Source organism: Hypanus sabinus, chromosome 7 (assembly GCF_030144855.1).
Source record: "Hypanus sabinus isolate sHypSab1 chromosome 7, sHypSab1.hap1, whole genome shotgun sequence".
In the NCBI taxonomy this organism is placed as follows: Eukaryota; Metazoa; Chordata; class Chondrichthyes; order Myliobatiformes; family Dasyatidae; genus Hypanus; species Hypanus sabinus.
This window is the reverse complement of record NC_082712.1, coordinates 29,516,738-29,543,110: the sequence shown is the minus strand read 5'-3', so window position 1 is coordinate 29,543,110 and position 26,373 is coordinate 29,516,738. Positions and strand designations below refer to the sequence as shown.

The 26,373-nt window shown below is 40.3% G+C and overlaps 1 protein-coding gene across 5 annotated transcripts in view; it reads left to right on the top strand.

Moving 5' to 3' along the window:
- Positions 1-24,091, top strand: part of LOC132396626 (uncharacterized) — a 127,862-nt gene extending 103,771 nt beyond the window's left edge. For 4 of the 5 annotated variants that reach the window (XM_059974333.1, XM_059974329.1, XM_059974331.1 and 1 more), the window contains 6 exons: positions 2,667-2,845; positions 4,905-5,059; positions 8,450-8,656; positions 9,980-10,074; positions 20,630-20,754; positions 22,065-24,091. In XM_059974333.1, the coding sequence (XP_059830316.1) occupies positions 2,667-2,845; positions 4,905-5,059; positions 8,450-8,656; positions 9,980-10,074; positions 20,630-20,754; positions 22,065-22,303 (1,000 nt within the window). In that variant the 3' untranslated portion in view covers positions 22,304-24,091. The remainder of the gene's footprint in view (positions 1-2,666; positions 2,846-4,904; positions 5,060-8,449; positions 8,657-9,979; positions 10,075-20,629; positions 20,755-22,064) is intronic. The other variant, XM_059974330.1, reaches the window with a different exon arrangement.
- Positions 24,092-26,373: the final 2,282 nt, after the last annotated feature.

Sequence of the window (26,373 nt, the reverse complement as noted above, 5' to 3'; positions counted from 1 at the left end):
ATGAATGGATACAGAGAGAAGGCATGAGATTGGGACTGAGAGGAAAATTGGATCAGCCGTGATAAAGTGGTGGAGCAGTCTCAATGGGCAAAGTGGTCTAATTCTGCTCCTGTATGTTATGGTCTAGGATGAGAATTTTCTTCTCCTCTGTTGTCCCCAGCATTGCCAGCCAGATCTGGAGGTGCTGCAAACCTTTGATGCATTGGTTGTGAGATTGCCAGCTCTGGCTGTTGCATACTGCCTTTTCAGTTTAGCAAACAGTCACCAGATTGGCATTGCAGTTTTAGGTTTGCTTGGTGCTGCTCTCAACAGGTACTTTTGCTTTCTTCATTGAACAGGATTTGAGCTCCTGGCTTCTGCCTGTGATGTAGTCCATTTCTGCTGCTACACCATCTTGTTGATGCCCAGCTTTGAACTGCCACTTACTTTAGAACATAGAGTGGTACAGCACAAGAACAGGCCCTTTGAACCACTATCTGTGCTGACCATGAAACCAATCAATATCTGCTTGCACAGCCAGTCCATATCTATCTATTTCTTTTTGAAACATAGAAACATAGAAAACCTACAGCACAATGCAGGCCCCTTGGCCCACAAAGCTGTGCCAAACATGTCCTTATCTTAGAAATACCTAGTCCTCTATTTTTCTAAGCTTCATGTATCCATCCAAGAGTCTCTTAAAAGACCCTATCGTTTCCACTTCCACCACCGACCCCGGCAGTCCATTCCACATGCTCACCACTCTCGGCGTTTTTAAAAAAAACTTACCCCTGACTTCTCCTCTGTACCTGCTTCCAAGCACCTTAAAACTGTGCCCTCTCGTGCTAGCCATTTCAGCCCAGGGAAAAAGCCTCTGACTATCCACATGATCATTGCCTCTCATCATCTTATACACCCCTATCAGGTCACCTCTCATCCTCCGTCACTCCAAGGAAAAAAGGCCGAGTTCACTCAACCTATTCTCATAAGGCATGCTGCACAATCCAGGCAACATCCTTGTAAATCTCCTCTGCACCCTTTCTATGGTTTCCACATCCTCCCTGTAGCGAGGCAATCAGAACTGAGCACAGTACTCCAAGTGGGGTCTGACCAGGGTCCAATATAGCTGTAAAATTACTTCTCAGCTCTTAAACTCAATCCCATGTTTGATGAAGGACAATACACCATATGCCTTCTTAACCACAGAGTCAACCTGTGTAGCACCCCAAAACCCCTCTGATCCTCCACACTGCCAAGAGTCTTACCATTAATACTATATTTTATCATCATATTTGACCTACCAAAATGAACCACCTCATACTTAACTGGGTTTAACTTCTCAGTCCAGTTTTGCATCCTATCAATGTCCTGCTGTAACCTCTGACAGCCCTCCACACTATCCACAATACCACCAACCTTCGTGTCATCGGCAAACCCATCCCTCCACTTCCTCATCCGGGTCATTTATAAAAATCACAAAGTTTAGGGGTCCCAGAACAGATCCCTGAGGCACTCCACTGGTCACCGACCTCCATGCAGTATATAACCCACCTACAACCACTCTTTGTCTTCTGTCAGCAAGCCAATTCTGGATCCACAAAGCAATGTCCCCTTGTTCATATGTCTGTCTAAATGCCTCTTAAATTTTGCCATCAGATCTGTTCTACCAACTCGCCCGGCAGCATGCTGCAGCCAACTATAACTCTCTGTGTAAAAATACTCATTTCGTAATCTGGTTGTTGGTCCATCTCTCATTGTGTGTGTGTGTGTGTGCGTGTGTTTTTATTGTGTCATCCACAGTAAATACAAAGAAACACAACAGAAATTTCATTTCTATTGTATTTACTGTGAATGCTCACGAGAAAATATATCTCAGGTAATATATGGTGATAATAAGTTTAGTCCTGCTGAAGGGCTTCAGCCTTAAATGTCAACTGTACTTTTTTCTATAGATTCTGCCTGGCCTGCTGAGTTCCTCCAGCATCTGCAGATTTTTTCCTGTTTGTTAGTTTGAACTTTAATGGCCTCCATCACCCAGGGCATGCCCTCTTCTCATTGTTGCCATCAGGAGGGAGGTACAGAAGCCTGAAGACACAGACCATTTCAGGAACAGCTTCTTCCTCTCTACCATCCAATTTCTAAATGTACACTGAACCCATGAACACAAACTCACTACTATTTTTAAATTTGTTTTTGCTCTACTTACCTTAATTTAACTATTTAATATACATAATGTAATTGTTTTTATTTATCATGTATTGCATTGTACTGCTGCTGCTAAGTTAACAAATTTCATGATATATGCCGGTGATATAAAACATGATTCTGATTAAACTTCCCTGACACCCTCATCTTAAATCATGCCCTCTAATATTTGACATTTCCCCCAGAGATCTTCTCTGAGTATCTCCCTTCAGCACAATTGCAATGCCACACAACGGTGGGCCTGGTATCATGGCAAGAGATGTGTTGCCAATATCTCATCTGTTTGTTGTCTGAGCATGCCTGGTAGCCCAATATCATCTGAGCTGCAAATTGCTGGTAGCTGGCAAATTTGTTTGAATTGCCTCCTTTTATCCAATTGATAATCAGCCTATTATGTTGTACAGAAACAAAAGCTCAATAAAACAATTATTTTTGGATAAACTAGAAGATTAATGGGTGTGTTTTTTTTTGCTTGCGGAAAGGGATCACCTTGTTATCTGGAACTTGAAGACTGGATTTATCAAAGAACGGATCCGGCCCACATACAAAGACCAACTTCCCCTGTTAAATGGTCTTCCTTCTCACTCAAAGGATGACTTCTACAGAGAGCTTCTGACCAAGCGGAGAAAAAGAAAAGGGTCAAGTAGTTCTGTAGGTAAAGGTATTCCATGTGGTTTTGTGAGTATGGATCTTTTATTCTGGAACAAAGGTACCAAAGTTAATTATTGAGAAGTAACCAAGCCCTGCCATTTATACAGTTCACTGGTACCAGCAGCAGAGTAAAGAATTATGAAAAGTTCCCCTTATATAATTAAGGAATAATATTGGAACCAGTTTGAAAATTTAATGTTGAAATAATGCAATACTTACTGCCTGTTATGCCTACTGGCATGTAGGGCAGCAACGAAGGTCCTTCACTCCTGTTTGTTCTGGCCTAGCTTCTGAATGGTACCCCAGGTGTAGTGCAGGGTCTTCAGCTCTCCCTCTACAGTTCGACACCAGGTATTCTTGGGTCTTTCTCTTTTCCTCTTCTACTTTCACTTATTTCGCACATTCCAAAATCCTGTCTTGGTCCTACATTTAGCATTCAGAACTTCTGTCTTTCTGTCAGTGACTTCCTTTCGGCTCTCACCACTGTCATTCATACAAGTATCTACCGATGACTCTGGAAGCCCATCATACCTAGTAGTAGTTTTGGTCCCTTCTGTTGCTGTTTCCGTAACAGAAGTCTTTTTCCGGGACTGGGTTGTTAGCCCTGTGCCCAACCCCCAACCTGGAGGACCAGTGGATCGCTCTTAGTCTGGCCTCTGCTCTTTGACCTGTCTGGCTTGGGTGACCCTACCAGGAGACGAATCTCCCTCCAGCATAGCTCTCAGGGTTAATGAGACACACAAGCCCCCCGACCACTACAGGGTTGTGATCCTACAGGGAGTATAATGCAATAGCATGAATGGAATTTTGTTTTCAAGTGATTCAGCTTACATTCATTCAGGGAGAAAATGAGATACAAATATATAGATTTAAATTGGCTGTTCAATATAAGGCACAGTACAGAATTTGAGGAGACAGATTATGATGTTTTAAGTGAAGGTTCTGGGCACTTTACGAATCAAGAGGTTTGAGATTATTGTGTGAAAATGAATGATGTCATTGAGAGATAGAGCCTTGCAGAACATAAATAGAGCCTTCAGTGCAACACACCTTTTTTGTCCATTCATACTAATCCAATTTGCCTAAATTAGGTCCATATCCTACTTTACCTTGCCTACTGTAAATGTCTCTTAAATATAGTAATTGTAACTGACCCCACCATTTCTTCTAGCAGGCTGTTCAACCACTTTCTGGGTAAAATTACTTCCTCCTCAGATCCCCTTTCAAATTCCTTCCTCTTACTCCCAACCTACAACCTCTTGTTCTTGATATCCTATCCCTGCCGCAGGAAAAAGTTTTTCTGACTACCTTTCCTACCTAGGCATCATATAATTTTATATACCTCTATCGGCACACTCCTCAACCCCCTTTTGTTTATGTAAAACAAGTCCAGCTAATGCAGACTCTCTATAACTAAAGTCCTCAAATTATGGCAGTACTCTGGTAAAGCTCCTCTGCACTCTCTCCAGGGCAATCATATCACTCCTGTAGCTTGGCAACCTGAACAACATACCAGAACACTAAATGAAGGGTTTCAACCCAAAACATGGAATGTTCATTTCTCTGCACAGATGCTGCCTGGCCCATTGAGTTCCCCCAGCACGTTGCTTTTGCTCCAGATTCCAGCATCTGCAGTCTTCTGTCCCACCATAATTTTGGAAGGATGGGATTATCCCTTATAAAATGCTTAAGTGCAGGAGATGATGAAAAAATAGCTTTAATTAAGTTCTCAGGAGATATTTAACAAATTCTTTCACTGTGATCAGTCTTGTGTGTGAAAGACTTTAGAAATTGTTTAAATAAATTGAAGAGTAGGTGTAGGCAAGGGGAGTACTCCTCTCAGTCCTGGAGCCTTTAGTTCCATCCTTGCAGCCATTAGTTAGTTTAGGAGTTATCGACCATAAAGGCAGTGACAGAGGAGTTATAAGAGACAACAAAAACAAATTTCAGCATGAGTCAACACTGAAACCAAAAGAGGATTTGATTGTGAAATCAGTCTCTAACTGATGTGCAGGTAACAATAAGCACAGGCTAATCTTCCAAATGTGTCTGAATCTGTTTAATTTCAGCTTTTATGACCCCGTGGGACAAACGTAATGAAACCAAGACTGCACGAAAGAGAAGGCTGGAAAAGGAAGTGAAGCAGGAAATCACAATATTGCAAGAGTTCTGTAAAGAGAAATCCAACCCCATTGATCAGTATCTTCTAAGTGGGAATGAGAAGGTGAGAAATACGTGTATACCCCAGTGAAATCTACTACCCAATCCAGACTTGTAGTTTCTGTTCATGATTCAATATCCTGTGAAAAGTTGAGTTGAAGACTGGTGGAAAAACCTCAAGGAGATGACTCATTATCCAAGTCACCAGACCAAACTGAAAATCCAATCTGCAGATGTTGGAAATCTGAAACAAAACCAGAAAATGCTGTAGATGCTCAGTAGATCAGGCAGAAGAGAGAGGAAGAGCTAAAAATTTCAAGTTGAAGACCCTTCATCGGAATAGAGAAAGTGAGAAAACAAGTTTGTTTTCAAAATACAGAATGAGGTATATGAGACACAGTTCTTATCACCCCCTGAAATCTACCCTTAATGCTTTGTGTCAGCACAGCCTTTCTCATGGCCTCTCTCTACAGCAACACCACCAATATCTTTTCTAGTCCTGATAGAAAGAGTCTATCTTTAATCTTTTTTCCTGTGCCCCTGCTCTTACTGCCTTTTGATCAGATCAAAGATGGAGCACACTTCTCACCCCACAGCATTTGGATTTAATGAATCATCTTAATTACTAACATCATCTTTAGTGAGATGTGTTTTCCCTTCATTGTCCCATTTTGCATTCCTAAGGGATTATTTCCTGGTCTGCTCTTCAATCTCCACCAACTAATCCTGTTCTAAGAACACTCTCCTGTACAAACACAGAGAATCTTTACCTCTTCCCTTCCCGCTGTCTACAAATACTCTCTCCAAGTGTATTAGCAATTCACTTTTACTTTTTCCAATCCTGTCTATTGCAATCAATGCTCAGGATGTGGTCTCCTCTAAATTAGCGAAACTATGTACAGACTGGGTGACTGCTTTGCAAGGTGTCTTCGTTCTGTGATCCTGTGCATCCAGTTACCTCACATTGTGTGGAGAGAAAATCACTGTTAATGAGACCGATTTATGGACCTTTGATGGAACTGGAAATCTGAAATAGAAACAGAAAATCAGAATCAGGTTTAATAACACCAGCATATGTCAACAATTGTTTTTGAGGCAGTAGTACAATGAAATACATGATAAATATAGAAAAAACTGAATTACAGTAAATATATGTATATTAAATAGTTCAGTTAAAATAAGTGCAAAAATAGAAATGTGAAAAAAGGAGTGTGAGTGTTCATGGGTTCAATATCCATTTAGAAATCAGATGATAGAGGGAAAATAAGCTGTTCCTGAATCATTGAGTGTGTGCCTTCAAGCTTCTGTAGCTCCTACTTGATGGTAACAATGAGAAGAGGGCATGTCCTGGGTGGTGGGGTGTTGTGATGGAAATGAGACTATCTTTGGGTCTCAAAGGCAAGGGCTCTGGACACAGTTTTAATAATAAGGAGTTTATTTACAAGGGGAGAAGAGCTTGGGAACAACACAAGCGGCTACAATACTCACACAAACGCACTTAGAATAGACGAGTGTGGGAAAAGTCAAGTCAGCAGTACAATACATGGGAAAACGGTGTGGGGACAGAGTACAGGTACACATACCAGCAAGGAACTACGATACCCGCCACCCCTTGACTTTGGGCAGACACGGCTCTCAGCTAGAGACAACAGTAGACGTTCCCAAACCCTATTCAATGCATGGCTCACCATGTGTCTCCAGCGCTGTTCTGCGGTCTTCAGCCTGGAGTGAAGCAGGGTGGTCCCTCGAGGATGGCAAGAAGAGCGAACCAAGCACATGTAGCACCCTTTATAGGTCTGGGGGCTGGAGTGTCCAGCCCAGGTGATTCACTGGGGGGCCAACGGCTTGGTGCTTGATGGGTTAATCCAATTAAGGTGGCCAATGGTTAAGTGTGCATTGATTAGTTGGGAGGGTTGAAATGTTGATTGGCATGTGGTGTGCCTTACAACCAGGTGAGGGCAGTGCTGTCACGTGACACAGGGCTCTCTGAATACATTGGGTCCCTAAATGAGGAATGCCGCCTTCCTGAGGCACCACTCCCCCCCCCCCCACCCCCACCCCCATACCAGACGGTGATTCAGCCAGTCAGAATGTTGACCATGGTACATCTGTAGAAGTTTTTGAGTGTTTTAGGTGACAAACCAAATCTCCTCAAACTCCTAATGAAAAATAGCCACTGTCTTGCCTTCTTTATAGCTGCAACAACGTGTGCAACCAGGTTAGGTCCGCAGAGATGTTAACACACAGGAACTTGAAATTGTTCTCACCATCCACTTCCAGTCCCTCTATAAAGACTGGAAAATAGTGAGATATGCAGCAAATCAAGCAGCATCCATGAAGAGGGAGCCTTAATTTTCTCTCCATAGATGCTGCCAGTCCCACTGACTATTCACAATATTTTCAGTTTTTAATTTCAAATTTCCACCACCTGCAGTTTGGTCTTTTCAACCCTGTTTAATACACTTGTGTTTATATACATAACCTATGAACTGATCTTGGAGCAAGAATTGTTTTTTAATTTATGTTTATTATTCTAATGCTACTTATCATTCCCAATTCTAAGTGTAACTTCTTTTCATTAGTATTTTTCTGTGCTTGGCCATTTACTAAATTAGTTTGAACCTTTCATTACTGGCAAAACCTCTGAGGTTTTATACCACAGGAAATGAAAAGAACTGAAATGTTTCTTTGTAAGAATTTGATGTAAATGCTTGTAGTTGTTTGAAGAGTACCAGCACAATGAAAACATGGGTCTTCTTGTTAATTATATACTGTAATGTAGAGAAACCAGAGAGACAAACACATAAGTAAAAATAGTAGTAGGAATAGGAATAAAGCCCCTTAAGTTTGCTCAGTTAATCATGGCTGATCTGATCTTTGGCTTAAAATTTATTTTCCTGCCTGATCTACCTTAAGCTTATTTTCTCTGTAGTTCATGAATGAAAGTAGATTGAAGAAAGTGAAAGAATTAATATTTTCAACATTCATATACAAACTCAATGGGAATGTTTTTTGGAGTTGTTCTAATTGTTAATGGTACACTGTGATTCTATAGGCCTATAAACAAGAGATCCAAACACATTCCTGTTGCCTGAGATGTATTTGTAGTTACTTACTGAGTATATAATGGCCACACTTATTCTCCACATTTTGCTTCTCCTAAATTGGTCTGTATGTCAGTCCTGTGCCTGATTGATCTTAGCTTTCAAATGACGATGCCAGCAAGCCATGGGAGATTGCAGACAATTAGTCTGCAATCTGCCTAGCACATATATATTTCCAAAGATATTTAATTTTACCTGCTCTGAGTTAGCTTGTCTGATTTTTAAATATCAAAAAGGACTGAAAAGTCAAAGAGCTAAACATCAGTATGAGTGGTTTCCAGTGATGTGTAAGGTAGGAACAGAAGAAAAACTATTTTACAGAAACACACTAACTGCTGTCTTTGTTTCAGGTGGTCGTCTGCTCCTACTTTGCACACCATCTTGCTGTTTTTAATTTGGAAACAGAGACTCATACACACACTCTCGAAGACAAGTCATCTATGTTGTTCTTGCACAACGCAGCACTGACAAACAGTGGCACCTATCTTGTGCTGTCAAACTACAATGATTCGGAGAAAGTTAGTTATGTCACTTTGTGGGATTTGTGTGCTGGCAAGGTAAAAGAAAAGACACATTCATTTTGTCATGAACCATGTCTTCTTGTGACTTTGTCATGAACCATGTCTTCTGATGATCAGCTGGGAGAATCTTTTCAGGTTTTAGAAATAAGGGGTTCTTTTTTTTTCCCCCAATTTGTTCAAGTATGGATACTAAGACTACAGTGGTAGCATGTTAGTTGCCTGACTTCACCACGGTGACAGATTTTGTGATATGTAGTTGCCATACCAACTAACAGGAGTGAAAGTGAGTGGGTTGGGGCTGGAGGAGAAATGAAGAAAAGTTCTGATTTTGTTTCTATACTAATGGCCATAATTAGGCAGCCACAATATGCTGCAAGTATGATATTGATTAGGCAGCATTAGTGAGGAAAATAATTAATGTTTTAGGTCAATGACCTCTTATCAGAGTCTTAAGTCTCATTCCAAAGACACAAGCACACCATCCTGGCTGATACTTCAGTGCATTTGGTGAAGAAATAAACCCATCAATGAAGCATTAAACCAAATTCTTGCCTATCTCTGGTCATAAACTGAGGCAATTCTCAGCTTTCCTAATATTGATCCCACAAGCATTACTAAAACAGATTCCTTAATCATTTTATTAAATCACACTCCCAAATTTGTCAGATTTCATTGCATTTAAGATGGCTACTATTTAACTAAATACCCTTTTGCATACCATATAAAACATCATGTAGCATAAGGGCAGAATTAGGCCATTCAATCTATCAAGTCTGCTCCACAATTCCATTATGCCCCCTGTAACCTTTGATGTCATTACTAATCAAGAACCTATAAAGCTCCGTTTTAAATATACCCAATGACCTGGCCCCCACAACTGCGTGTGGCAATGAATGCCACATATCCACCATGTTCAGGCTAAAGAAATTCCTCCTCATCTCTGTTTTAAAGGGGCATCCTTGTATTCTGAAGCTGTGCCTTCTGGTCCTAAATTCTCCTACTAAAGGAAACATCCTTCCCACATTCACTAGGCCTTTCAGTATTCAATAGGTTTCAATGAGATCCCCGCCCCCCCCCACCATTCTTCTAAACTCCAGCGTGTACTCAGAACCATCAAATGTTCCTCATATGTTAACCCTTTCATTCTCAGATGATCCTCCTCTGGACTCTCTCCAACACCAGTACATTCTTTCTTACACTAAAGAGCTCAAAACTGTTCACAGTACTCCAAGTCTGGTCTGACTAATGGCACATTCAAATTTATCAACTCACAATTTAAACAAGTTATATAAATATTGATGTACTCATGGATTATTATGTATTTGTAAATCGAAACAACTTTTAAAATTATTTTTATAGGTTAAAAAACGTTTAAAAAATGAACCGAATGTGTGTTGCACTGCAATAACGAACTCTGCTGACCGAATAGTGTTTGGAGTTGTGGAAGCAAACAGGTAATGAGTCTTGGTAGAAACTACTGACTTACAATACTTCTCTAAGTTTTGTGAACTGTATGTTGCTGTTTGGAAACAGCTATCAGTGGTGCAGTGATTAAACTTGGCAACGTCTAAAAGGGAAGAGTTAACTCCGACCTGAGCAAGCACATGGACCCACTGCAATTCACCTACCTCTGCAACGAGTCTACAGCGGACACAATCTCACCAGCTCTCCACTCTGCTTTGGAGCACTTAGAAAAGAAGCAAAACATACATTAGACAGTTGTTTCTCAATTATAGCTTGGAGTTCAATACTATCACCCCTTTGGTATTAATCACCAGACTTCTAAATCTGGGCTTCTGTACCTTCCTCTGCAACTGGATCCTTTACTTCCTCATCACAAGACCACAGTAGAAATCACTGATAACATCTCCTCACTGGCAATCAACACAGATGCACTTCAAAGATGTGTCTTAGCCCACTGTGCAACATCCTTTACACTCAACTGTGTAGCTAAACACAGCTAAAATGCCATCTATAAATACACAGATGAACCACTGCTGTTGGTAAAATTTCAGATGGTGATGAGGTGTACTGGCATGAACTAGATCGGCTGGCTGGTTGAGTGGTGTCACAATCTTGCACTCAGTACCAGCAAGACGAAGGAACTGATTATGAATGTTAGGAAGGGGAAGTTGGGAGAACACACACCAGTCCTCATTGAGGGGGTCAGTGATGGAAACAGTGAACAGTTTTAAGTTCCTGAACATCAACATTTTGGGGTGTCTATACTGGGCCCAACACATTCGTGCAATCACAAAGACACACCAGCAGCTCTATTTGGAGTCTGAGAAGATTTAGCATGTCACCAAAAACACTTGCAAATTTCTATAGCTGGTTTGTGGTGAGCATTCTGATAGGTTGTATTACAGCCTGACATCAAGTCTTCAATTCACAGGATTATGAGAAGCTTCAGAAGGTTGTAGATTCAGCTTTGCCATTACTCAAGTCATATCTTGACTGGAGTGGTATGATGAACAATTGTTGAATTGTTCCTCTTACTACTACCATCAAGCATGAAGTGCAGAAGTCTTAGGTCTCCAACCACCAGGTTTGTGAAGCACCTCTGGCCATCGGGCTTCACGTGCCTCTGCACTGAATTGACTCCACAGCCTGGGGAGTCCCACTTTCAGGGACTCTGCAGCTCATGTTCACTGTATTATCTGTTTACTTATAAACATTAACAATTACAGCACGGAAACAGGCCATCTCGGCCCTTCTAGTCCGTGCTGACACTCACACTCACCTAGTCCCACTGGCCCGCACACAGCCCATAACCCTCCATTCCTTTCCTGTCCATATACCTATCCAATTTTACTTTGAATGACAATACCAAACCTGCCTCTACCGCTTCTACTAGAAGCTCATTCCACACAGCTACCACTCTGAATAAATTCCCCCTCGTGTTACCCTTAAACTTTTGCCCCCTAACTCTCAAATCATGTCCTCTTGCTTGAATCTCCCCTACTCTCAATGGAAAAAGCCTATCTACGTCAACTCCATCTATCCCTCTCGTTATTTTAAACACCTCTATCAAGTCCCCCCTCAACCTTCTACTCTCCAAAGAATAAAGACCTAACTTGTTCAGCCTTTCCCTGTAACTTAGGTGCTGAAACCCAGGTAACATTCTAGTAAATCTTCTCTGTACTCTCTATTTTGTTGACATCTTTCCTATAATTCAGTGACCGGAACTGTACACAACACTCCAAATTCGGCCTTACCAACGCCTTGTACAATTTTAACATTACATCCCAACTCCTCTACTCAATGCTCTGATTTATAAAGGCCAGCATACCAAAAGCTTTCTTCACCACCCTATCCACATGAGATTCCACCATCAGGGAACCATGCACCATTATTCCTAGGTCACTCTGTTCTACTGCATTCTTCAATGCCCTACCATTTACCATGCATGTCCTATTTGGATTATTCCTACCAAAATGTAGCACCTCACACTTATCAGCATTAAACTCCACCTGCCATCGTTCAGCCCACTCTTCTAACTGGCTAAATCTCTCTGCAGGCTTTGAAAACCTACTTCATTATCCACAACGCTACCTACCTTAGTATCATTTGCATACTTACTAATCCAATTTACCACCCCATCATCTAGATCATTAATGTATACGACAAACAGCATTGGACCCAGTACAGATCCCTGAGGCACACCACTAGTCACTGGCCTCCAACCTGACAAACAGTTATCCACCACTACTCTCTGGCATCTCCCATCCAGCCACTGTTGAATCCATTTTAATACTTCAATATTAATACCTAATGATTGAACCTTCCTAACTAACCTTCTGTGTGAAACCTTACTGAAGTCCATACAGACAACACCCACTGCTTTACCCTCGTCAACTTTCCTAGTAACCTCTTCAAAAAAATTCAATAAGATTTCTCAAACATGACCTTCCATGCACAAATCCATGCTGACTATTCCTAATCAGACCCTGTCTATCCAGATAACTATATATACCATCTCTAAGAATACTTTACATTAATTTACCCACCACTGACAAACTGACAGGCCTATAATTGCTAGGTTTACTCTTAGAACCCTTTTTAAACAATGGAACCACATGAGCAATACGCCAATCCTCCAGCACCATCCCTGTTTCTAATGACATTTAAAATATTTCTCTTAGAGCCCCTGCTGTTTCTACACCAACTTCCCTCAAGGTCCTATGGAATATCGTATCAGGACCTGGAGATTTATCCACTTTTATATTCCTTTAAAGTGCCAGTACTTCCTCGTCTTTAATTGTCATAGTTTCCATAACTTCCCTACTTGTTTCCCTTACCTTACACAATTCAATATCCTTCTCCTTAGTGAATACCAAAGAAAAGAAATTGTTCAAAATCTCCCCCATCTCTTTTGGCTCCACACAGCTGTCCACTCTGATTCTCTAAGGGACCAATTTTAACCCTCATTATCCTTTTGCTATTAATATAACTGTAGAAACCCTTCGGATTTATTTTCACCTTACTTGTCAAAGCAACCTCGTATCTTTTAGCTTTTCTAATTTCTTTTTTAAGATTTTTTTACATTCTTTATATTCCTTGAGCACCTCATTTACTCCATGCTGCCTATATTTATTATAGATCTCCCTCTTTTTCCGAACCAGGTTTCCAATATCCCTTGAAAACCATGGTGCTCTCAAACTTTTAACCTTTCCTTTCAACCTAACAGGAACATAAAGGTCCTGTACCCTCAGAATTTCACCTTTAAATGAGCTCCATTTCTCTTTTACATCCTTCCCATAAAACAAATTGTCCCAATCCACTCCTTCTAAATTCTTTCGCATCTCCTCAAAGTTAGCCTTTCTCCAATCAAAAAATCTCAACCCTAGGTCCAGTCCTATCCTTCATAATTATATTGAAAATAATGACATTGTGATCACTGGACCCAAAGTGCTCCCCAACACATACGTACGTCACCTGACCTATCTCATTCCCTAACATTAGATCCAACACTGCCCCTTCTCTAGTCTGTACCTCTATGTATTGCTGCAAAAAAACTATCCTGCACACATTTTACAAACTCCAAACCGTCCAGCCCTTTTACAGAATGGGCTTCCCAGTCTATGTGTGGAAAATTAAAATCTCCCACAATCACAACCTTGTGCTTACTACAAATATCTGCTATCTCCTTACAAATTTGCTCCTCCAATTCTTGCTCCCCATTAGATGGTCTATAATACACCCCTATAAATGTTACTACACCTTTCCCATTCCTCAATTCCACCCAAACAGTCTCCCTAGATGAACCCTCTAATCTATCCTGCCAAAGCACTGCTGACTTTGCCCAACTCTCCTTCACTGTTTGCAGTGATAAGTTAACACAATTTCCTTCAGAAAAGATAATTTTAGTGATGTTTTTAGTAGGATTTCTTAGCTTTTTGACTACCAAGAATCAGTCACTTACATTCGGTAATTCCATCTAAATGGTCATCCCTTATTCGGAGATTATACCCTCTGGTCCTTGACTTCCCCCATAAGAATCATCCTCTCCACGTCCACTCCATCCAGGCCTTTTAACATTTGCTAGGTTTCAATGAGATTCCCCCCGCCCTTTTTCTAAATTCCAGCGAGTACAGGCCCAGAGCCATCAAACTCCTCATATGATCCTGGAATAATTTTCATGAATGTCGTTTGAACTTTCTCTAATGTCAGCTCATCTTTTCTTAGATAAGGGGCCCAAAATTGATCACAGTACTCCCAGGTGAAGCCTCACCAGTGCCTTATAAAACCTCGGTATTACATTCTTGCTTTTGTATTTTAGTCCTCCCAAAATGAATGCTAACATTGCAGTTGCTTCCTCACCACTGACTCAACCTGTAGCTTAACCTTTATGGAATCCTGCACAAGGACTCCCAAGTCTACTTGTACCTTGGATTTTTCCCATTTTCCCAAACTCTTCCCATTTAGAAAATAGTCTACGCTTTTATTCCTTCTACCATAGAGCATGATTATACACTTCCTGACACTGTATTCTGTCTGCCACCTCTTCACCCATTCTCCTAATCCAAGTCCTTCTGCTTCCTCAACACTACCTGCTGCTCCATCTATGTTCATATCATCTGAAAAGCTGGCCACAAACCTAACAATTCCATCATCCGAATCATTGACGTACAACTTAAAAAGAAGTGATCACACACTGACCTCTGTGGAACACCACTAGATACCAGCAGCCAATCAGAAAAGGTTTCCTTTATTCCCACACTTTGCCTCCCGCCAATCAGCCTCTGCTTTATCCATGTTGGTATCTTTCCTGTAATACCATGGGCTCGTACCTTGTTAAGCTGTCTCACGTGTGGCACCTTGCCAAAGGTCTTCTGAAAATCCAAGTACACAACATCCACCATTTCCCCCTTGTCTATCCTGCTTGTTTTTTCCTCAAAGAATTCCAACAGATTTTTCAGACAAGATTTCCCTCAAAAAAAATGGTGCTGACTTTGCCCTATTTAATCATGTGCCTCCAAGTACCCAAACCTTCATACCTTAATAATTGCCTCCAACATCTTCCCAAATACTAAAGTCAGGCTAACTGACCTATAATTTCCAAAGAACCATAGAACATTACAGCATAGAAACAGGCCCTTCAGCCCTTCTTGGCTGTACTGAACCATTTTTCTGCCTAGTGCCACTGACCTGCACCTGGACCATATCCCTCCATACACCTCTCATCCATGTACCTGTCCAAATTTTTCTTAAATGTTAAGAGTGAGCCCGAATTTACCACTTCATCTGGCAGCTCACTCCCACCACTCTGTGTGAAGAAGCCCCCACTAATGTTCCCTTTAAACTTCTCCCCCTTCACCTGTAACCCATGTCCTCTTTTTTTCCTCCCCTAGCCTCAGTGGAAAAAGCCTGCTTGCATTCACTCTATCTATACCCATCATAATTTTATATACCGCTATCAAATCTCCCCTCCTCCTTCTATGCTCCAGGGAATTAAATCCTAAGCTGTTCAACCTTTCTCTGTAACTCAGTTTCTCAAGTCCCGGCAACATCCTTGTAAACCTTCTCTGCACTCTTTCAACCTTATTAATATCCTTCCTGTAATTAGGTACCAAAACTGCACGCAATACTCCAAATTCGGCCTCACCAATGTCTTATACAACCTCACTATAACATTCCAACTCTTATACTCAATACTTTGATTTATAAAGGCCAATGTACCAAAAGCTCTCTTTATGACCCTATCCACCTGTAACACCACTTTTAGGGAATTGTCTATCTGTATTCCCAGATCCCTCTGTTCTACTGCACTCCTCAGTGCCCTACCATTTACCTTGTATGTTCTACCTTGGTTTGTCCTTCCCAAGTACAATACCTCACAATTGTCTGCATTAAACTCCATCTGCCATTTTTCAGCCCATTTTCCAGCTGGTCCAAATCCCCCTGCAAGCTTTGAAAACCTTCCTCACTGTCCACTACACCTCCAATCTTTGTATCATCAGCAGTTTTGCTGATCCAATTTACCACATTATCATCCAGATCATCGATATAGATGACAAATAACAATGGACCCAGCACTGTTCTTTTTGTCTGCCTCCTTCCCTTCTTGATCAGTGGAGTTATCTTATTTTACTATTTCCAGTCCTCCAAACTGATTCTTGAAAGATCTTCACTAATTCCTCCACAATATCTTCAGCTACCTCTTTTAGAACCTTCAGGTGTAGTCCATCTGTTCCAAGTGACTTATCTACCTTCAGAACTTCCAGCTTCCCAAGCACCTCCTCTCTAGTAATAGCAGCTTCATTCATTTCTGCCCCCTTACTCTCAACCTTCCGGCATATTTCAAATTTCTGCCAAAGTGAAAACGGATGCAAAATACTTGTTCAGTTCATTCACCATTTCCTTGTCCCCCATTACTACCTCTTGAATATCATTTTCCAGTGGTATGATACTTTCGCCTCTCTTTTACTCTATGTATCTGAAAAATCTTTCGGTATTCTTTGATATTATTGGCAAGATTACCCTCATGTTTCATCTTTTCCCTCCTTATGGCTTTTTAGTTGCCTTATGTTGATTTTTAAAAGTTTCCCAATCTTCTAACTTCCCACTAATTTTTGCTCTATTATATGCCTTCTCTTTTGCTTTTATGTTGGCTTTGACTTCACCTGTCAGCCAAGTTGCATCATCCTGCCTTTAGAATACTACTTTTTACTAGGATGCATCTATCCAGCTCCATTCTCATGCCTCTGTAATTACCTTTACTCCTCTATAATATTGATACATTTGACTTTAGCTTCTCCCTCATAAATAGCAAAGTGAATTCTATTATAGTGTATTATGATCACTGTCTCCTAAGGGCTCCTTCATCTTAAACTCCCTAATCAAATCCAAGCACATTGCACAACACTCAATCCAGAATAGCTAATGTCCTAGTGAGCTCAACTACAAGCTGTTCAGAAAAGCCATGTCATGGACATTTGACAAATTCTCCCTCTTGAGAGCCAGCACCAACCTGATTTTCCCAATCTACCTCTACAGTGTAATCCCCCATGACTATCATAACATTGCCATTTGACATTCCTTTTCTACTACCCGTTACAATTTGTAGCCCACATTCTGCTACTGTTCATGGGCCGGTATATAACTCTCATCACGGTGTTTTTACCTTTGCAGTTTCTTAACTCTACTCATAGGATTCTACATCTTCTGATCCTACATCACCTCTTTCTAAAAATTTGATTTAATTTTTTACCAACAGAGCCCCCCCCCCCCACCGCCAATCCTTTCTTCTTACATGCCTGTCCTTCTGATACCATGTGTATCCTTGGATGTTAAGCTCCCAACTATAACCTTCTGTAAGTCATGACTCGACAGTACCCACAACATCATACCTGCCAATCTCTTGATTGTGCTGCAAGATAATCTACCTTATTCATTATACTGTGTCCATTCAAATATCACCTTCAGTCCTGTTTTCAGCCCTTTTGGATTTCTGTTTTCCTCCGGGTGACTGCAAAAAGAAAATTAATCTCAATATTGTATATGATATATAGCTATATACTTTGATAATGAACTTACTTTGAATTTTGAACTGCACACACATTCCCTGCAGTATCAGTTACTGTAGTGCTTTGAAAATAAAGCCTACATTAATAAAGCATGTTCTCTTAAAAAGCTGTGAACTTAAAACAACATTTAGCATGCAGCAATTTCTATATAAAAATACATCAGGAAGATTGATATTGGCTAATTCTGGAAACATGGGACTTATGAGCTAATGTAGCACGATGGATGAAATGTTTTGTGCAAACAGCCATGACTGCAACAAGCACTTTCCCAAACTGAATTTGCAACAAATAGAATAATTATTTCACATACATTCCCAAATAATCACCAAACTTTAATTTCATACACTGAATTTAGAGTGGTTTTCAACAAAGCGCTGTTCCCTTTGAATATAATGGTGAGCAGTGATTAAAATAACTAATAGTTATTGTACCAGGAATATCTGAAATACATTATCATTAGATTTTCAAATCACATATCCAACAACTATAACATACGTGTTTCCTTTTGACCATTGAGGTTGCATTTCTCAATGTCTGATAATTTCTCACTGTGGGTAACTTTATATCATATTTAAAATCATCCTACATTGTGTACAACACAGATTACCCATCCTGAAACCCTCCCTTCTGGCAATGGCACAGAGTTTACTAAAATTAGATTTTTCAAAGATTAGTGGCATATAAAATATAAGTGAGACCTCTTTCTTGATGTCAAGCCAGTATTACATATTTTCTCTATTCAATTCCAACAATGTCAACTCTATCAAATGCAACAGTTTGCTTAAACTTCATTATGTCCTTTGACAAGGCTTCATAGAGGACTATTGGTCCAAAAGTTTAGAGCCCACAGGATCCAAAACATTGGTAAATTGGATCTGAAGAGTGTTGGTAACAGGAAGCAGAAGGTGATGGAAGGCTACTTTTTTGTGTGATTGGAAACTTGTGACCAGTAGTGTATCTCAGGGATCAGTTCCAAGACGTGGTGTTACATGATTGAAGGTGGTTTGGTTAGTAAGTTTATAAGTAAAATTAAAATTGGTGGTATGATAATGAGATGACATTGACTACAGGATGGTATTGTTTAGTACATAAGATATATGATGCAGTAGCAGACTGAATTTAATTGAGTACTTGCAGGATGATACATTCATATTTTAATGGTCGGGTGAACACAATTAATTGAACGTCCCTACAGAATATTAATGAAGAGAGGCCAGGAGAATCTCTGAAGATGACTGCATGAGATGGATGGTTCACTTTTGTTAGAATACAAGAGCAGGGAGCTCAAGGTACAACATTATAGTCTTGTGTTCATTTCTGGTCACCACATTGTGGTGAATCACTGCTTGTAATAATTATCAGGGAGGTACCGAGAGAACCTTTATTTCCTGACAAGCAACCTTTATTGTCTCAACTAAAAAGCATGTGGGTTCACAAAGTAACTACCTGTGTGCACCCCACTAGAATTCCCTAACCCCACAAACAGTCAGTGAAGAGAAAAGGTAGTTAAACTAGGTGGCCCAGACAGGGTCTATTGAGATTACAGATTGCTCTTTGGTAGGTTTGGCACTTTATATAATAATCAGCTACTCATCTGACAATGGTCTCAGGTTTAGCAGGTCATTGTCTGAAGCTCCTTGTGTCCACATTCAATTGATCTGATAAAATATTTCCAGAGCAAGAATGAGAAAAATCAGTTCAAAGTTCACACAATGGTGGGGGGGAGGAGAGAAGAAGAGGAATAAAGACAGTTTGTCCGCTCCCCCATCTTTGCTTCATCTGAATCCACTAATTTGTAGACTGTAGTTCTTTTTCTCAACTTCCACTGTCACTGTCCTTGATTCATTCGAATCCATTAATTTGTAGACTGCAGTTCCACTTGGCCAGCAGCATTATAGGAGTTATTCTAAGTGGTTGGATTGGAAAGAGTACAGAGGAGATTCTACAGGATGGTTCCTGGAATGAAGCATTTCAGTTGCACTCAGACTGGATTGACTGGCTTTGTTTTCCTTGGAACAGAGGAAACTGAGGGGAGAACAGGATGTGGGTATACAAAACTGAAGGGTGGAGATACGATAGTTATTAGGAAACGTCACCATAACAGAATGTTTAAAATGAGAAGGCACAAGTTTAGGGAAAAGGGTAAGAGGGGTTCTGACAAGGATTTGTTTTAAGATGGAGGGTGGTTGGACTCACGGCAGGTAATCTTACAACTACAAGACTATAAGATAGAGGAGCAGAATTAGGCCATTTGGTCTATCAAGTCTGCGCTGCCATTTCATCATGGCTGATCCAATTTTCCTCTGCCCCAATCTCCTGCCTTTTCCCCATACCCTGACCAATCAAGAATCTATCAACATCTGCCTTAAAGATACATAAAGACTTGGCCTCTGCAGCTGCCTGTGGCAAAGAATTCCATAGATTCACCGTTCTCTGGCTAAAGAAATTCCTCCTCATCTCCATTCTAAAAGGACACCTCCATTCTGAAGCTGTATCCTCTGATCTTAGACTCTCCCACCATAGAAAACATTCTCTCCACAACCACTCTAACTAAGCCTTTCACCATTTGACAGGTTTCAAAGAGGAAATTCCTCATTTTTCTGAATTCTAGTGAATTCTTTGTATTGCTAAGGAACAGAAGGCTGGAGACAAGTGCAGGAAAACAGGATTAGTGTAAATGAATGTTTGATAATTAATATGAACATGATGGGCCAAAGGGCCCATTTCTGTGCTGTACAACCATGAATCTGAACAAAAATACACAATGACCAAGGCAAGCAAGTTAACTGCATTTCCAGATAGGCTAATCGAGACTGCACAAGTCCCTAAAATACTCTTCCTGTATCAACTTAATGTTTGCATTTTATATGATCACATTTTAACAAAATACTAATATCTGACAACAGTATAAGTCCGACAATTTTTGATACACACAAGGTCGAAAAATAATGAGTTTGTTTTCTTATTTTGTTTTGTTAAGACTCAAAGTGTGGGACCCCTTCAGAAAAGGACACAAGTCTATCCTTGGTTATAAAAACCTTAACTTTGGTACAAACAGTGCAGTGCACTTGATAGATGGTGGATCAAAAGCTATTGTTCTGGCAGGTATGTGCAGCCTCTGTTTCCAAACTGTTTTGATTTCAATTTTCTTTTTAACTCCAAGCTCATTCACCCCATTAAAAACAAATATATATCCACACTATAATAAACTATGGCTAAGAAATTTGCTTTTCTTAACAAATATTAATCACTTTGATGATCTCCCAATCTGCAAATGCAAAACTTGGCTTACTGAATTACAAAAACAGTGATGCAAAACATTGGTTCAGCAATAATCAAATGCAACAGGAAAGAAAATAAATGCAGTAATTGATTAGTGTCTGGAAAGTACTGGTAGAGGTGGTTGTGGTTGTGGCAATAAATCCAATTGTAGCATTCAAAATAGAGTTGGATAAATATCAGGAAAAGAAATATACAGGGGCAGGAAAGAGGTCAGGTTGGTAGCTCACAGATATAGCCAGAATACACTCAGTCTCCAAGCACGTTATAACGTTTTGGTGAATTTGAGTAAACTGGGGATTGAATGGTTTATTGTCTGAAGTGCAAGCAAAGCTGAACTGATGTACCATACAATTTTCTAAATGGTCTGTTGTGATGTACACAATAAGATTTGTTATTGAATGTAACCTAGAATAGTGAACTACATGTACTAACTTGCAATTCCATATCAGAGAAAATACAGGTCTAGCACACTGCACAAAAATACAACTATCAAATTTTTAACAGCTGTTAATTATTTGCATTGCATTAAATTAGATCCTTAATTTACCATGGACAATATAGGAAAATGCAATGTGAGAGAAAGTCAGTACAATGCATTATGAAAAATAAAAAATTTAACATTGAACTTCTGGTTCACTGTACAAATTGAACTGTACTTGTATTCACAAGGAACAAAGTAGTTATCGGGCAACTCATACTCACTCTTGAATATAAGACATCAAAGCAGAATTTAACCATTTGGCCCATCAAGTCTGCTCTGCCCTTCAATTATGGCTAATTTATTATTCCTCCTCAACTGCATTCTCCTGCCTTCTCTCCATAATCTGACTGCTTCACTAATCAAGATCCTATCAAAATCCACTTTAAATATGCCAACAACAGTACTTAGTGAAATGCAATACTATAGAAAGAGTGTTCCCTCAAACAGAGAGGAATAATATCAGTGTAGCCCTTATCAAGAGAGGAAAAATTCTATTTTAATAAAACTTAACATTATCACCCTTAGCAAAAATTTGCCAATTTTGTCTTCTCCCTGAACCATTGACCTTGGAAAGTACTATACCTGCCAGTATCATAAATAGCTGTTTAACTAAAATTTGCTGTACACTAACTCTCCCTCTCTTTTGCCTTAGGTGATGTAAGTGTATGGGATCTAGATGGTGGGACTGTACTGTCAATTTTTACTCCTGACAATGCCATTACGACCATGACTCTAGCAAAGGAAAGCAACCTCATTCTCGTTGGCATGAGCAACAACCCTGTCCTCATCACCTTAAAGCTGACATCAAATAATAAAGTTCAATTAAATTCAGGAGGAGATATGTTTGGAGAAGCATCAAGTAGCAGTGAAGATGATGAAAATCACAAATAAAATCACTGGCTCGACTAAGTCCCAGTGGAAGCTGAAATAAAAGATCCCATGAAAGTTAATACCATTTATCAGACATTATTAAAATTTGCAGTCTATTAGCCTAAGAATTCCTTCTTATATTGTAACAGAAAAAAGTGTAATTTAAATGTCCTGTATACATGTTACTTAATAGTTGCTTTCATAATCAAAATTCCATGCTTTCTGAATGAATTACCACTGTTTGGTACCTTTTCAGTACCAGATGAGAAATATTTATTCTAAGCAACCTGCAAATATTGTTTGGAATTAAATGTTAATATTCAAAACAAAGTCAAATAATGAATTCACTGACATTCATCTCTACTATCATCAGCAGATGAGCATTACAAAAGGTTGTTCATTTGCAACAATGTAACAGATTCCCTTTACAAGAGATACTGCAGATGCTGAAAACACGCTCAAAATGCCAGAGGAACTCAGTATGTCATCGGCATCTATGGAAATGAATAAACAGTCATTTGAGACCAAGACCCTTCATCAGGGCTGGGAAGGAAGGGGGAAGATGCCAGATGGGGGAGGGGAAGGAAGACAAGTTAGATGGTGATGATAGGTGATGCCAGGTGGGGGCAAGGGATGAATTAAGCAGCTGGGAGGCAATAGGTGAAAAAGGTAAAGGTTTGGTTAAGGAGACTGGACCATGGGAGAAAGGGAAGGAAGAGGGGCACTGAGGGAAATGATAGGCAGGTGAGGAGAAGAGGCCCAAGTGGGGAATTGAAAAGGGATGGGGTATTACTGGAAGCTGGAGAAATTGATTTTCATATGAGGTGTTGCTCCTCCAACTTGGGAGTAGCCTCATCATGGCAGAAGAGGAGGCCATAGACTGATGTGTCAGAACAGGAATGGGGATAGAAATTAAGAAGTTTGGCTACTGGGAAATTCCATTGTTTGCATACACAGCAGAAATGCTTAACAAAGCAGTCTACATTGGACCTCACCAATGTAGAGTAAGCTACATCAGGAGCACCAGATACAGAAGACAACCCCAATAGATTTGCAGGTGAAGTATTGCCTTTCCTAGAAGGACTGTTTATAGCCGAGGGAGATCAGAGGGAGGGCAAAAGCTGCAGAGAATGACATGTAGGATGCAGAGGCTCATGGAGTGGTAGATAAGGACAACAGGAACTATAACCCTATTAAGATAAAGGTGAGCACATGTTTGCAGGAAAAGGAGGAGTTTGGGTGAGGGCAATATCAATGGTGGAGGAAGGGATACCCCTTTCTTTGAAAAAGATGCTTCATCCTGGGAACAGGTGAGTGAAGACGAAGGAATTGAGAAAAGTGAAATGTATTTTTACAGGAGACAGAGTGGGAATCGGCAAGTTTATAAATGATATCAGTAGACAGGCTTGTCTCCAGAGAGATCAAGAAAGGGAAGAGGTGTCATAAATGGCCCAAGTGAATTTAAGGGCAGGGTGGAAGTTGGAGGCAAAGTTGATGAAATTGAAGCAGCATCAATGCAGTCATCATTTTTTTTGACATTTTAGAGTTTAACAACATAAAAACCATTATTCTTGTGCAGACATCATTCAGTATGGAACCAAAAAATCTACTGAGGTTAGTTGTCACAAGAAAAACAACACACTTGAAGAGCTATTATCATATATTCTAGCTGTTTGAAAAAGTTTGATTTCTGGAAGATCTAATTATAAAAATGCATTCTAAATCCTGAAATGTTGTAGAATAAGTGGTTTGCATCCTTATTTTTGTACACAAGATGTTGATTAATATGCCAATACAAAAAATTTTGCAAGTGTTTACCAATCGCTTAAAATAGCACAATTTCCTTTGGATTATTTACACCAGTAATTACTCTTATGTGAACATGACACGTGCTTCTTTTTTTTCAAGTTGATGGACTGTTGAGTAGGAACAAGGACGTCCCAAATGTCCCAAGGCTGTTGAAAATCTAGTCAAGAAGCTTACGAAAGGTTCAAAAACTATGTTTAAAAGTAGAGATCTAGAAGATTATACAGCTAGCAGGAAGGAGCTTAAGAATGAAATTAGGAGAGCCAGAAGGGGCCATAAGAAAGCCTTAGTGAGCAGGATTAAAGAAAACCCCAAAGCATTCTACAAGTATGTGAAGAGCAAGAGGATAAGACATGAGGGAATAGGACCAATCAAGTGCAACAGTGGAAAAGAGTGTATGGAACCAGAAGAGATACCACAGGTACTTAATGAATATTTTGTTTCAGTATTCACTACGGAAAAGGATCTTGGCGATTGTAGGGATGACTTACAGTGGATTGAAAAGCATCTTGACATTCAGAAAGAGGATGTGCTGGAGCTTTTGGAAAGCATCAAGTTGGATAAGTCAAGGACTGAACGAGGTGTACCCCAGGCTTCTGTGGAAGGAGGAGATTGCTGAGTCTCTGGCAATGATCTTTGCATCAACGGGGACGGGAGAGGTTCCGGAGGATTGAAGGGTTGCAGATGAGATAGCCCAGGAAATTATAGACCAGTGAGTCTTACTTCAGTGTTTGGTAAGTTGATGGAGAAGATCCTGAGAAGCGGAATTTATGAACATTTAGAGAGGCATAATATGATTCAGAATAGTCAGCATAGCTTTGTCAAAGGCAGGTCATGCCCTATGAGCCCGATTGAATTTTTTGAGGATGTGACTACACATATTAATGAAGATAGAGCAGTGTATATGTAGTGTATATGAATTTCAGCAAGGCATTTGATAAGGTACCCCATGCAAGGCTTATTGAAAAAGTGAGGAGGCATGGGATCCAAGGGGACCTTGCTTTGTGGATTCTGAATTGGTTTGCTCACAGAAGGCAAAGAGTGGTTGTAGAGGGTCACACTCTGCAAGGAGGTCAGTGACCAGTGGTGTCCCTCAGAGACCTGTTCTGGGACCCCTTCTCTTTGTGATTTTTACAAATGACCTAGATGAGGAAGTGAAGGGATAGGTTGGTAAATCTGATGATGACACAAAGGTTGGAGGTGTTGTGGATACTGTGGAGGGGTGTTAAAGGTTACAGCAGGACATTGATAGGTTGCAAAACTGGGCTGAGAAGTGGCAGATGGAGTTCACCCCAGATAAGTGTGAGGTGGTTCATTTTGGTAGGTTAAGTATGATGGCACAATACAACATTAATGGTAAGGCTCTTGGCAATGTGGAGGATCACAGGGATCTTGGAGTCCGAGTCCATAGGACACTCAAAGCTGCTGCACAGGTTGACTCTGGTTAAAAAGGCATATGGTGCATTGGCCTTCATCAACCGTAGGATTGCGCTTAAGAGCCGAGAGGTAATGTTACAGCTATACAAGACCCTAGTCAGACCCCACTGTACTCAGTCCTGGTCACCTCACTACAGGAAGGATGTGGAAACTTTGGAAAGGGTGCAGAGATTTACAAGGATGTTGCCTGGATTGGGGAGCATGCCTTATGAAAATAGATTGATAGAACTCGGCCTTTTCTCCTTGCAGCAGCGGAGGATGAGAGGTGACCTGATAGAGGTGTATTAGATGATGAGAGGCATTGATCGTGTGGATAGTCAGAGACTTTTCTCGCAGGGCTGAAATGGCTAACACAAAATGGCACAGTTTTAAAGTGCTTGTAAGTAGGTATAGAGGAGATGTCAGGGGTAAATCTGGTTTTTTTCCCAAGCAGAGATTGGTGAGTGCTTGAAATAGGCTGCTGGCGACAGTGGTGGAGAAGGATACGATAGGATCTTTTAAAAGAATCCTGGATAGGTACATGGAGCTCAGAAAAATAGAGGGCTATGGGTAAACCCTGGTAACTTCTAAAGTAAGTACATGTTCGGCACAGCATTGTGGGCTGAAGGGCCTGTATTGCGCTGTAGGTTTTCTATGTTTCTATAACAAGGCCAATACAATTTGCTGTCCACTCTAAAAGGTGCACTGAGTGACAATATATGGATTTCTTTCTTATCTGCTACTTGGGAGTCTCATAGAACATTACAGCACGGTATAGGCTCCAGCTCACATTTTGTCGATCTTTTAACCTACTTGAAGATCAATCTAACCTTTCTCTTCTCCATTGCTTTCTATTTTTCTATCAGTCA